At 40.9% G+C, this 14,504-nt stretch overlaps 1 protein-coding gene across 1 annotated transcript; it reads left to right on the forward strand.

Annotated features, from left to right (window-relative positions):
- The first annotated feature begins 4,178 nt into the window (after positions 1-4,178).
- Positions 4,179-13,748, forward strand: LOC144529521 (uncharacterized). Its single transcript, XM_078268636.1, is given in 7 exon segments — positions 4,179-4,540; positions 4,542-4,900; positions 10,015-10,118; positions 10,257-10,325; positions 11,207-11,258; positions 13,588-13,624; positions 13,706-13,748. Coding segments are annotated over 7 exon segments (1,026 nt in total).
- Positions 13,749-14,504: the final 756 nt, after the last annotated feature.

Raw genomic sequence — 14,504 nt, forward strand, 5'->3', positions numbered from 1 at the left:
AAGATGAGCATTGGTGGAGCTAACAGGCTTACAAAAACACAACTCATTAGTAGGTGGAGGAGTTGGAGTGGAAATAAAACGTTTAGCCCAGTCTGGAATAGAGTCATTTAGCCAGGGTTTCTTTGACACCTTCTCATGAGCTTCCAACAAAAATAACTCCTTCTGGTACTTACTGTTATCCTCCTTCCACAAGGACTCCAGCTCAACCAAGTCAAAAAGTAAGTCACGTAGTTCATCAGATATAGGCTCTACTAGATACACACCGGAGTCGGCTGCGTCCATCTTGGCCAGATTGTACTGTCACGGGTACAATGTCGGACTCAAATGCTCGACTCAACTCGGAGTAGAAGGTGAGTTTGTTTATTAATTAATAAACAATCCAGGCAACAGTACAAATCCAACAGGCAGAAGACTGGTTTAAAATACAGGCAATAGATCAGGAAACACTGGAAACAAACACTAGAAAACGCTGGAGAGTGAGACACACGAGGAGTAACAACAATCTGGCAGGGAACAAGTGAAACAAAGGGGGTATATATACACAGGTAATGGGAAGACAACTACACACATGTGAATCACATTAGGGCGGGGACAGGTAATCATAAAAGGCGGGAAACAAACAAAGACAGGAAGACAAGTAACTAGGGATGAAACCAAACAGTGGATTTCAAAATAAAACAGGAAGTCAACAAAGGTCATCATCGTCGTCATCGTCAATAATGGTCAAGGAAGAAAGCAAACAGAAAACATGAAACCAACTAAAACACAGAAACTTGACACAAGGACAAAAACATGACAGAAGGTGCTGTTCTATGGGGTGTTAATTGTGCGTTTAAAAAAAGGAATTTGCGTTAACTCCTTATTATCGCGTTAATTTTTACAATCCTAGTAAAAACGTTTTGATAATAGTCCAGTAGCTTAGAATAATAATTATGAAGACCAACAGTCCTCGCAAGGAATCACTGGTGACCCCTACTTGCTGCAATGGTCATTACACCACACAATATGATTGTGTTGGACAGAAAGCAGAACAAAGTGATGACTTAGCTTAGCCTGGCTCCGCCCTCCTACGTACTTACGCTCAATTTTCATTTCCCTTCAGTACTACGTCTGGGTTCACGGTATAGTCTTGGGTTTTCTCCAGCCAAATTGTTGGCGGTCCAATCAGTGAACAGAGGGAGTGGCTGAGAACGATGACATTGAGGCCGTGCGCTAGAGTTGTAGTTCTGTAATGACGGTGGAGAAAGATGCGAGCAAAGCCATTCGGTCCGTTGTGGCAACGCTGCCGAATATCCAGAAGTTAAAGCCTGAGCAAGAACAATCTTTGCTGAGTTTTGTTGGTGGCCATGATGTTGTGGCCCTCCTCCCCACGGGGTTCGGGAAAAGTTAGATTTTCCAGCTCGCAAGGAGTTGGCTCAGGCTAACGCTAGGTATGCTAATGCTAAATATAGCTAAGCCTTGTCGGTCTACCCTCTTGTTGCACATGCGCATGACATACGTCACGACCAAATGTTATTGTTATAATTGGTTATGGCATAATTGGTTATGGCAGTTCCAGAGTGGCTCTGGGCAGATCCAATAGTTTTAAACTTCAACAGAGTACCCGCCTTCAAGGAAGTTAACACTTGTCAATGGAGAGTGGCCAGACTCTCTGTACAAATGAAATGTACGAAAGTCTGGTAGGACCAGGCTAGACTTAGCTATGCCTAGAGCTAAAATGTTTGTCCTGAGTACAGTGAAAGGTCATTAATATGGATTAAAGAATTTAGGAGGGAAAATTGGCAAATTTCATGGCAATCTGCCCATTAGATCATGGGATATCTAAGGCCAGTGTCTCTAGAAAGTAAGTTCCATTTGGACAATTGTGCAGGTTAATGTTCAATCCTAAACATTAAATGCAGGAAGCCTAAAGTAGCAAGGTGGATAGTCTGTAAACATAGTCATTTTTATATTGTCGAACAATATAAAAAAGACTTTAAGAAAGGACAATGGCAGAGGAAGGCCCAGGCCGAGCAATGTGTTGAACATTTTGTGTAACTTTCTGAAACTGACAATCTGTATTAAAGAAGTGACTGTTATTCAGAGAAATGTTATCCCTCTTTGATCAATTACTATGTTGTGCCCCTCCCTCTGACAGCAAGTTTTTTACCCTGTCTTTGACTCTGGCCATTTGGAACAGCTATAAATACTTATGCCGTCAGGCATGGTTGGACGACACTTTGTACTAAGTAGTTTGCTTCAAACACGCCCCAGTGTTAAGGTCAGGGTGGTGGATGGGCATGTAGCATCTCTTACTTTCATAGTGAAAACTGGAGTTAGCATCCCATCACAGACGAGCGATTAATGTTAAACTTAACTGTAACCATGATCTTTCCCTGGTATTTTTGTTGTCAAACCAAAACACATCTTAACCATAGTTTATTGGCCATAGTCATGATCGTTCTTAATCTTTAAGAGTTCTGTATTTGCCCTTTATGGATATTTTGTCACAAGGCTCAGGCAGAGGACTCAAGTGCATGACTCAGTAGCAGTGGTTCAGATGTAAAAGGCGTTTATTGTACAAAGAGTAAAAAAAACAGAATGTTTCCATATCTCAAGGCAGAGTCAAAGTCGAAACACAGGCAATGGTCAAAACTACTCACCCGGACAGGGCCCGGGCAGGTAATCACACAGGCGGGAAGGCAGACAAAGACCGGAAGACATGTGACCTGCAACAGAGACAGACAGTGAGTAACAAAATAAAACAGGAAGTGTACACTGAATGTGAGAAACATAACAAAAACACAGGAGCTGGATGTGACATATTTTGAAATTATGAGAAAAAAAATGTTGGCACTGAACATTTAAAAACTTTGTCATTGAACTTAATCCAGAATTTTGCAAAATCATCCAATATCAAAGTTCTGGTGATATAGAGTTGGATATTTTGCATGTAAAGTTAATATTTTCACCTGGGAATGGTAGAAATGGAAAGGGTTCTCTGAAAAGCAGCAATGTGATGGTGCTAGGATTAAAGGGATCACTAAAACATTAGGATTAATCCTCAACACTACCATGAATATCCAAGGAAAAATCTTAGAAATCCAAAAAGATACATTATTCTTGATTGGAAGTTTGGTCTAAGGGAAATGCTAGACTCATGGTACTCTAGAGGAAAGGTCAGGGAGTCACTTATTAATAATCATTTTCTGAGATGTGCTAAGGAACTGGCAAGTACTTATTGAGATACCTCTCTCTGGACTACAGCAGTGGACAGATGGGAAAACTAACCCCCCAAATGACCTAACAACATCGTTATACCTAGGCCTTGTTGCTAGTGACAACTAAGTTGTATGGCAATAAAGTATTTAGGCTTGTTCAGACATCTACTTCAAAAATAGATGTAACAAATGATCCATCTGTACTGTATACAACTACTTGCCCAATATCCTCCCAGCTTGAAACTAACTCATCCTCCCCCTTTCTTTCACAATATATGGTCATATTTTTCTGCTGTGGTCCTCTTTTAAGTTAAGCTTCAACATTTGTTCTAAAGTTAAACTTGAATATTTGATGATGATGGAAAAGTAAGTACGCTCCACTCGTTCCTTATACTCCCTCCAATCACTCCCCTCTTCTTTCAGTAACTTAACTTATGGATAGTGCAGGCCTGCCCACTAGCAGTTGCCCCTGTCTATCAGCCTGACTGCCTCCCTTCTTCTCAGCTTACCCCATAGGTTGGTCTCACTCTTTTTCTGTCCCTCTCACATTAGTCCTGCCTGTGTCTCCAGCGTTGACCAGTTACTGACAGCTCTCCTCTCAGCTTCTTATTTCAGTCTTAACTGATCACACAAGTGCTGCACTGGACTAAAAGACACCCTGTCTTTTTGTGGTCCCAGATTGAAAAGGCGGACACCTGCTTTTCTGAGGATAATTTTTGCCAGGACTTGGGAAACTTGTGTCTGGATCTCAGCTTGGAATATCTTCTTTGCACTGGACCTGGTCCGTTGGATTCCATTGTAATTGGTGTCCATTACCTACTGTAACCATTTGTGTGTACCACTGAGTGGGTTTGAATTTGTGAGGTTGTGTGTGTGTGTGTGTGTGTGTGTGTGTGTGACAAATAGGCAAAGAGCTGCAGTGCTGGACTCCTGCAGTGATTCCAGGTTAATTCCTCATTAGTTGGCCAGGCTGTGAACATGGCATCGTTGAGAAGTTTGATTCTTGCAGTGCTGCTGGCGCTGCTCTGCTCCTTCCACACCCCGTTGGCTCCCACTGCCAAGGCGCAGGATCTGCCATTCCGCTCCGAGCAAGGTCTGATGGCTGATGATGATGATGATGATGACGATGACGATGACGACGACGACGACGACGACGACGACGATGACGATGACGACGATGATGATGACGATGACGACGATGATGATGACGATGACGACGACGATGACGATGATGATGATGATGATGATGATGATGATGATGACGATGACGACGACGACGACGACGACGACGACGACGACGACGACGACGATGATGACGATGATGACGATGATGACGACGATCGATGTACGACTACGATGATACGATGATGATGATGACGATGACGACGACGACGACGACGACGACGACGACGACGACGACGACGATGATGACGATGATGACGACGACGACGACGACGACGATGATGATGATGATGATGATGATGACGATGACGATGATGATGATGACGACGATGATGATGATGATGACGACGATGATGATGATGACGACGATGATGATGATGATGACGATGATGATGATGATGATGATGATGACGACGACGATGACGACGACGACGATGACGACGATGACGACGATGACGACGATGATGACGACGATGACGACGATGACGACGACGACGATGATGATGATGATCATGAAGGTCAGTCACTTTAAATATGCATTAGTTTATATGTTCCCATATCACTTTGTCTCTTCCTATGTTTGCTTATCTGCAGACATCTGCACCTGAAGCACATTGCCAACTGTGTACTGTTAGAGCATCAGCATTCACTGAATTTTAATGAAAATATGCTGTTTGTTTTAGGTCAGGCTGTGATTGGCTATTCAAATTGCCAGAACACAGCCCAGGAATAAAATAGGCCACAGCTCTGATGCGGCAATGTTTCTACCTCTTATGTTGTTTCAATGATTGACTGATGCTTTGGCATGCAGTTGGTGATGTGTTTAAAGTAAAAATGTGTGCACGTACATTACAGGACAGTGTGCGAAAGGGGAGGAGCTAAGACAATATTAGCCACTCCCCTCTCGTTAAAATTCTTACAACCTTATCATCTCTTTGTCAGTTATTATTTTAATGTCTCAGAGCTAATAGGTGATCAAAATCCCTCCTCCACCCCTTTCCAGCTGTCCATTTCCCTTGCTGTCTCTGACACTGTGTTCTTTTCCCTGCTTAACTAGAGTTATGAGCACTCTGGGGAAATTGAACTGGCCCATCTGAAGTCCAACTGTCCGAAGTCCTTCGTACAGTACACTAGATATGAACTTGCGGACTGCAGAAGCATTGATTTGAGAGAGAGAAAGAACAAAAAAACTGTTTCACACAAACCAAGCCTGACTTGGGAATCAGTCATTGGGGTCACTAGTCTGAGATCTTTTGATTTGTGTTTCGTTTGAAAGAATGGTTCCTCAACTAGGATCTTCCTTTCTCATTTGTTTTGGATCAGATTGACCTGCATTTGTGTCTTTATGTGAACCTACAGAGAAAGAAAGAGAGACAGCGATATTGGGGATGGGGGATCGGGGTGCTAGAAAAACAGACAAAGGAAGAATAAAGCGCGAGGGGAGGTGCAGGAGGGCCACTACCTAAATTCATTCATTTAAAAGCTTAGAATATCAACAGATGTAAAGTTTCTCTCTTTCTCCATATCTCTCAATCTCTTTCTTTCTCTGTGGAGCATTTTGCAGCTGTCTGTTAAAGAGCCATGTAATGCACTTGTAAAATTGCTAAACACAGATAAGGTAATAGAATAACTTCCAATGTATCTATGAACTTTACTAATCATGTCTCTTTATTTTCTAAAACGCTAATGTTCTGAACCATTAGATAAAATGATAACTTTTGATGCACATGTCAGTAGCTTATTTTAATGATGAATATTTTCTTTTGAGTTTTGAGCAATTTCCCCCTTACTATTTAATGGTTATTTGGCAATTCAGTACAAATATTTGAGTCATTTGTGAAACTAGGCTGAAGATATGTATAACTCCCCACTTGTTATCAAATGTTACAACAGTGGATTTGCTGATGATTTTTCAGACCTTCAGGGAGAGAGTGTTTGGGAAAAGAGAGAAACATCTCTTTCTATAAAGGAAGTAAAAGAGCTAAAGCTCTGTCAAATGTCAAATTTGTCAAGAGATGAAATGGTTGTATGCTTTTTTTCTCTTCTTCTTTGGCAACATTTTTTTTTTTTGTGATGACTGAACATTCATGTGTGCAAAATATGACAATCACCACTGTCCATATGTCTTCAACCCAACTTTCATTCATTAAATAAATCAAATGATCATAAACTGCCTACATTTCAAATCTGTTACCAAAGATTTGTACTAGAGCTATAACAATGCATGGAGAGCATCATTACTTTTTATCAGAGGCCTGTAAACATGTGTTTGGTCATATTACCTGTATGAGGACCAGAATGCTGAGCTACAGACATTTGAAACCTGTGAGTATCTGTTCTGACCACAGCATGTTCTATATCAACTGTTGGGTACAAATGTAATACGGCTGCAACATACTTAAATAAAATTAAGAGTCTGACACAGATTTTTTACATTTTCTTTGATGGTTTTGAAAAAGAGAAACCCATTTCAAACAAACTATTGCAAAAATGATAAAGGCAACCTTTGGAAATGTAATAGATACTTAAAAAAACGTATGGTCAAACATTACTTTCAAAGTGTAATTGTTACTAGTGATAACACATGATAACATTCTTATTGTGTCAAAAAGTGTATTATTTGTCATAATATTGGAATATACTCTGACTAAGGGCATTTACTCAAATACTGTACTTAAGTACGCTTATGAGGTACTTGTGAGGTACTGAGGTACAGTATTTGCCACTTCTGCCACATAATATTCCATTACATTTACTGTATGTAACAGCTGTATGTACTTCACAAATTAATATTTTACATCCAAACCATAATGTCAGTTTATGTAAAATACGATACATTGTTACAGATTTAACTACCCAAAAGGATGTAAAATAGTTACACGTATCTCACCACCTTTACAATTAAAATGCGGCTAAAAGGTTAGGGTTAGGGTTAGGGGGGTGGGGCAGAGCAAGCATGAGCTGTGGCTCCGCGGCCATCCTTCTTCCAACTCTCTGCCCATCATGTAAAGTTGAAACAGCAACCCTAGTCTATAATTCCGCCGTACGTCCTTCTTTTCAGCCGGATTTCCGTTATCTTCCACTTTCTTTGTGTTGGAATTTTATACTGGTGGATTTCTGAGGACTATGGTTAACTGCTCCTCAGATCTCTGCAGGGTAAATCCAGACAGCTAGCTAGACTACCTGTCCAATCTGAGTTTTCTGTTGCACGACTAAAACTACTTTTGAACGTACACACGTTCCACCAAAACAAGTGCCCATGACGATTGTGATTGATTTTAAAAACTGCCAATAAACCAGAGCACGTTTTTCTCCCATCCCGGAATGCTGTGTGGACTAGCCAGACCTTCTAATTTCTGTCTTGCACTGAAAGGTGCTTTTGACATTTTGTCAATTGTAATGGGATCCAGACCACAATCTACAGCCTCAGAAGTCAGCACAGATGCATCTCTGTGTTAACAACAATGAAAAATGTAGTTAGAGGACTGATTGTTGGCAGTGTTCAGGGGTTTCTAGTTTTTGGTTACTCTCTATCCATACTACACACTTTCAGTTTGTAATTCACACCGTAGAAAATGTGGCCTGTAGTATAAGAGAAACAGGACTATTCTTAAAGTGTTGGAAATTATTTTCACGATTCTAGCAAAAATTTGTTAAGACTTGTGACTTATTTCAGTATTTCAGAGTTGAGTCCAGACTGATGGCTTTATTCTAAGAGCTTTGATTTTTTTTCTCAAAATAATTTAACAACTTTTTAAAAATAGACTTAAAGCTTTAGCGCGTAACTTTTTGATATTAATGAACGTCCGTTACATTCAAGCCATTACCAAATGAGTTGCTACAAAGCTAATTAAGACTCCACACAACTCTCTCTGTATTTCTCAGTATGGCTATGTTCAGAAGATTGTGTCGTCCGGCGACTTTCGCGCGCAGAAACTCAAGTGAAGATAATGACCTACCTTAAGTATTTAATCCTCCGTGTCTTCCTTGGCTACTAGCAACAGCGTGGAGGAGCGGCGGGTAAAGCATGATCACGCAAGGCTTGTATCATGTGGACGCGCCAACAGTTTTGTTGTCATTACTTAGAATTCCTCATGGGGGAGACAGAAACTACGCACTATAGCTTTAAAGGGCAACTATTATATAGCATTTTCAGGATTATACTTGCATTTTGTGTTTGTACTAGAACATGTTTACATGCTTTAATGTTTAAAAAAACACTTTTCTCATACTGCCCATGGCTGCTGCACCTGTATTCACCCTCTGTATTAGACACTCTGTAGGTGTAGGTGTCTTTAATCCCTCCTCCCGAAAAAGCTCAGTCTGCTCTGGTTGGCCGGCGCGCTACCTGGAATGTCGGTGTTTCGCTAGTTTTAGCTGGAGCTACTGCAACAGAGTAAATAGCAGGACTTTGTACTGTGACAAATCACCAATAAAGGCTTCTAAACCAAATATTACACAGCCGGACATCACCAGCAGTAAAGTGACCGGAATTTGGGGAGAAATGACCAGCATTGGCCGAGATTACAGCTATGTCGCGTTAGCATGTAGCTGCTTAATAGTTAGCAGTATGCTAATGTTAGCTTGTAATGGAACGACGCAGCACTTTCAACCATCAAAACATCGCAGATAAAGGCTTCTGAACCAAGCACTATCCAATCGGACATGTTTCAGCAGTAACGCAACCCAGAATCAGGGAGAAATTAACAACATTGGCAGCCAAGATGACATTGTTTACTGCCGTTAGCCATGTAGCTACTTTAGTTAGCAGTTGACACTAATAGAATATAGCAGCAATTTCTACAGTCGCAAATAAAGGCTTTTAAACCAAAAACTACTAATGTTTCAGGAGTAATGTGACCCGGAATTGGGGAGAAATGAACGACACTGGCAGCCAAGGTGACATTGTTAATGCTGTTGGACAATGTTAAAAACAAACACTCCAGTCCTGACTACCTGGAGCAGATGACCATTCATAGAAGATCGGCTTAGAGTTGCGTAACAATTAGCCGAGAGTAGAAAAAACTGTTGAAACTGGAGTGTTGAGAACAATTGGAAATCTGAACGTTTTAGCTCACAGGGATTTGTCTAAAATACGTTTACCTCATTATTTGAAGGTCACGTTTAACATGAAAATCCAACATTATAACATTGTAGATATGACAGAAAACACAGAAAAGCATAATATGTGACCTTTAAATGTAGGGATTGCATCATTTTTATAATGAAGATCATTATTATTTAAACATTTAACAATTTTCTCTGTGATATTGTATGTAAAAATGCAATTTGCTAAAGAACTTCAAAAACAACAACGAACTAATATGTTACATCAAAACATATTTACAGCAGTCAGATTTATGTATTCCTAACAATTTTTTCAGTCAATCTCCATATGAGAAACATCCATCCCAGATATTTCATATTCTATGGGCTTCATTTATCTTTCAAATGTGTAAATTGGAAGTTACTTCTAAATTATTGTGAGCTATAAATGGCGTGCAAACCACTATCAATATATGACTGCATTATCAATAGTTCAACATGTATTTGATGTAGCATTGTTAAGTGTTAGATCTGTTCAAGTATGTCAGTTTAAAAAACATATATTTACTATCCATATTATGTGCAGATGATGATGATGATGACGACGACGACGACGATGATGATGATGATGATGATGATGATGATGCCTATCACAAGGGCTCTGTGTGCTCATATTGTGAATTCTGTGAGGTATGTCTGACAATAAATTTGAGACATTAAATCAGTCATCAAAGCTAAGTCAGAAAAGTAGAGACCTTGACAAAATGATGTCAGTGAAATCCAAAATAAAACTTTTAAACTTTTTTAACTAAATGTGTATTCTTCCAGCACTGTGGCAGCTGTGACAAATGTCCTTGTGAAGAGGGAGACAAATCTGAACACTGTGATGACTGCAAGGTAAGAAAATGCTCATTATGTGACATTTGTCTTGTGGTCAGCCCATTTTTGGTTTAGAGTGAAATATTTACATTCATAAATATGGGATGGATTTCGATGAAATTTGTTTATGTTTCCCTGAGGATGATTTGTAAAACCTTTGGTGATCCTGATGACTTTATGTCTAGCACCATCATGAGGTCAACATTTCCATTTGTCCAGTACTTTGGTTTACACTAAATACCTGAAATACTTTGTGTTTACTGCTAATTAGTAGGGCTGTCGCATGATTGTCCATAGTTACCTCGTGATTAATTGCAAACTAATCAAACATTTCTTAACTGTTCTGAATGTATTTTTAAAGGGATATTTTTCAAGTTTTTGTTATTTGAGACTCCTGTGCTATATTCACATCGACAGTACATGCAAATAACTGTAGTCTTGTCTGCCTTATCTATAATATACACAAGGCAGCTGGGGCTTTGCACTTTTTTCAAATGTCACCCAACATTTGGGTACTGAAGTCCCAAATATTTAATATACAAATATTCAATTCATGTGAAAGCCCATGTCTGCCAGGAAAAGAAAAAAAATTGTTGACATGTCAGGGATGATAAAAAAATAATAACAATGATAGCAGGTAAAGATTGTGAGATACTACATCAAAATTGTTATGTACTAAGCCATAATTGTGACATAATAAGTCAAGTTTTAAAAAAAAAGTCGATTTAGATTTAATAAATCTGATTGGTTTGACTTAGTAAATCAAAGTTTTGACATCATTTTAACTTAACAGACAGCTCCGGGTCAGACAAATGGGTCAGGCTTCTTGTGATAGTAGGGAAATGTTTTCGTTTCTGACTTCTCTTTTCTGTATTCATTACTTTCTTTCTTGTTCATAGATGTGCACTTTCTGCCATGTGTGTCCTGTTTGCCAAACTCTTTGCCAGCCTGGTGAGTAAATGCAGAGCTGTCACAGAACAAAACACATTATTACAGGATCACATCAGAAAAGGAAAGTTTTCTTGTTGCTGAGTGTAACTAGTCACCCCTGTTGCATAACAAGAAGAACAGGATCTTCCACACTATAATGATGGCTGAAAGTTAGGCAGAAGAACTAAAGATGACTAAATGATGATGAATAATACAAAACACTTTATTTGAAGAGGTGTGCATAAGATGGATCTCATCAATCCCTGGGGCTTTGCCACTTTGGAGTTGTTTGACTACCTCAGTGACTTCCACCAGGGAAATTGACAATGATCCCCCATCATCCTCCAGCTCTTTCCTACCATAGAGGGCGTGTTAAGGTGTGGATACACAGAGACGACGGCCAAACGTCGGCAAAAAAGGCAGTTGGGCTGATCGACAAAGATCAGTTTAAAAGATTTTCGTCAGATTTTGAGAGACTCTAGTCACGCTCATTCCGCTCCCCATTTCCGGGTTAGCACTCTACCAATCAGATGGGTCATTTGAGTCCGACTGCCGGCAGTGCCCACCCCGCCGATTATACATGTCAAATTGGCCAAAATGAAGGACGACGGCCCCTCGGACGGACGACGGCACGGAACACACCGAACAGACTCGAGTCAACGGCCGATTAGCGGCTCTGTGTCTCCTCACCTTAAGTTGGATTCAGGAGTTCCTCAAAGTGCTCCTTCCATCGCCCAATTACCTCCTCATTTGAGGGTAACAGTGTCCCATCCTTACTGTACACAGCTTGGATGGCAGACAGTTTTCCAGAAGCACCTTGGTGCCGAAAGTCCTTTTCCATGTCTTCTCCGAACTTCTCCCACACCCGCTGCTTTGCCTCTCTTATGGCAGAGGGGATTGATGAGATCTGTACAGAAATGCTGAAAGCTCTGGGTGTGGAAGGGCTGTCTTGGATGGCATGCCTTTTCAACATTGCGTGGAGTTCTGAGACAGTACCTAAGGAGTGCTAGACTGGGGTGGTGGTTCCCCTGTTCAAAAAGGGCGACCAGAGAGTGTGTTCCGATTACAGGGGTATCACACTTCTCAGCCTCCCTAGAAAAGTGTACTCCAAGGTGCTGGAAGGGAGATTGAAGAGGAACAATGTGGATTCCGTCCTGGTCGTGGAACAACCGACGCTCTTTACAATATGCCCATCCAGTCTACATGTGTTTTGTGGATTTGGAGAAGGAGTATGACCGGGAGATACTGTGGGAGGTGCTACGGGAGTATTGAGTGAGGGGGTCCCTTCTTAGTGCTATCCAATCCCTGTACGTCCAAAGCGAGAGCTGTCCGGGTTCTCGGTAGTAAGTCAAAATCGTTCCAGGTGAGGGTTGGTCTCCGCTAGGGCTGCGCTTTGTCACCAATCCTGTTTGTGATATTCATGGACAAAATATTGCGGTGCAGTTGTGATGGGGAGGGGTTGCAATTCACTGGGCTGGGGATCTCATCTCTGCTTTTTGCAGATGATGTGGTCCTGATGGCATCATCGGTCTGTGACCTTCAGCACTCACTGGATCAGTTCGCAGCCAGCTGGGATGAGGATTAGCACCCGTAAATCTGAGACCATGGTTTTCAGGTTCTCAGGTGGGGACTGAGTCCCAACCTCAATTGAAGGAGTTCAAGTACCTCGGGGTCTTGTTGGCGAGTGAGGGCACAATGGGATATTCGCCGGAGAATTGGCACAGCGGGGGCAGTATTGCATTTGTGACGAAAAGAGAGCTGAGCCGGAAGGCAAAGCTCTTGATCTACCGGTCAATTTTCATTCCTACCCTCACCAATGGTCATAAAGGCTGGGTCATGACCGAAGGAACCAGATCCTGGTTACAAGCAGCCAAAATGGGTTTCCTCAGGAGGGTGGCTAGCGTCTCCCTTGGAGATAGTGTGCGAATCTCAGTCATCCGTGAGGAACTCAGAATTGAGCTGCTGCTCCTTTGTGTCGAAGAGAGCCAGTTGAGATGGTTTGGGCATCTGGTAAGGATGCCCCCTGGGCGCCTCCCTAGAAGGGTATTTCAGGCACGTACAGCTGGGAGGAGGCCTCTGGGAAGACTCAGGACCACCAAATATGATTTTTGGTCCCTATCGCCCAGCCCTAGCAGAGACCCAATCTGCATATGTAGTATAGTAAACTAATCATGTAATAATGAAGTAAGACTTGATCAGTTTAATCAAATGGCTAGTCTTATATTGCTACAGTAGATTGTTATATGACAAAAATGTAGGGCAACAATTCTAAGCCTGATGAGAAATGTTGGATTTGGCTGTATGTTGACAGAGGCTCCAACTCACACTTACTTTGTTTGTTTTTTTTCAGGAGGTTTTCTCGATGAAGTGACTGGATCCATCTACAAGTAAGTCATATTTACACTGAACTGAAACCTGTTCAAATATTTATGAATTAGCCTAACCTCTGTTTGTCTCTCCATCCACAGGACTGTAGCTGATGTCTTTGATGATGATGACGATGACAACTAAACCCTACCATATGTTGCCACCATGTGGCCAAACCAATATGTTTCACCTTCACCTCTGATTTTCATTGTTATTTTTGTCTTTTTCCTTGAGAACATTAAACTATGGGCTGTGTTTGCTCACTAATGACTGAATAGAAATTGTTAAACGAATAACTAAATATATTTGTGTACTGTTGTTAACTGACAAGTCTAAGTCATACTGTTAAGGAAAATAAAATATTTGAAGTCATATTTTGGATATGTTAAATAAAAAAGAGGGGAAATTTTCACCAATTGATTTATTGATTTTAAGATGTTCACAAGATGGAATGTATAAAATGTTGTATTCAATGGAAAAAGTAAAAGAAACATTTCTTAGATGCTACTTGAATTTTCTATGGGCCTTTTCACATCTGAAAGTCCGTACCAAGGTCCAGACAAAGGTTCATGTATAGCCAACATTTGATCCGGTTAGTTTTGGTTTCACACCGCAAGCTCACTAAAGAACTCTACTTGACATAACTATGTCCTGTTGCGTTGTTGAGAAGCAACACACAGGAACTTTACTTGGGTTTTGAGGAGCTACAGCATTTATTCAGAGACAAACTGAAACCCACACTGCTAATTTATTCTCTGTTCTGATAGCCGACAGCTGTCTGCCGTCAGCTGTGGGCCTACACACTAAGCACTGAGCTGTTCCTTAAAGGAGCTACACAAGATAGACCGTCAGAACTTCCTGTATTTGGACCGAACCATCCAAAAAATGCTTGCACACCTA

The sequence above is a fragment of the Sander vitreus genome, chromosome 15, assembly GCF_031162955.1.
Source record: "Sander vitreus isolate 19-12246 chromosome 15, sanVit1, whole genome shotgun sequence".
In the NCBI taxonomy this organism is placed as follows: Eukaryota; Metazoa; Chordata; class Actinopteri; order Perciformes; family Percidae; genus Sander; species Sander vitreus.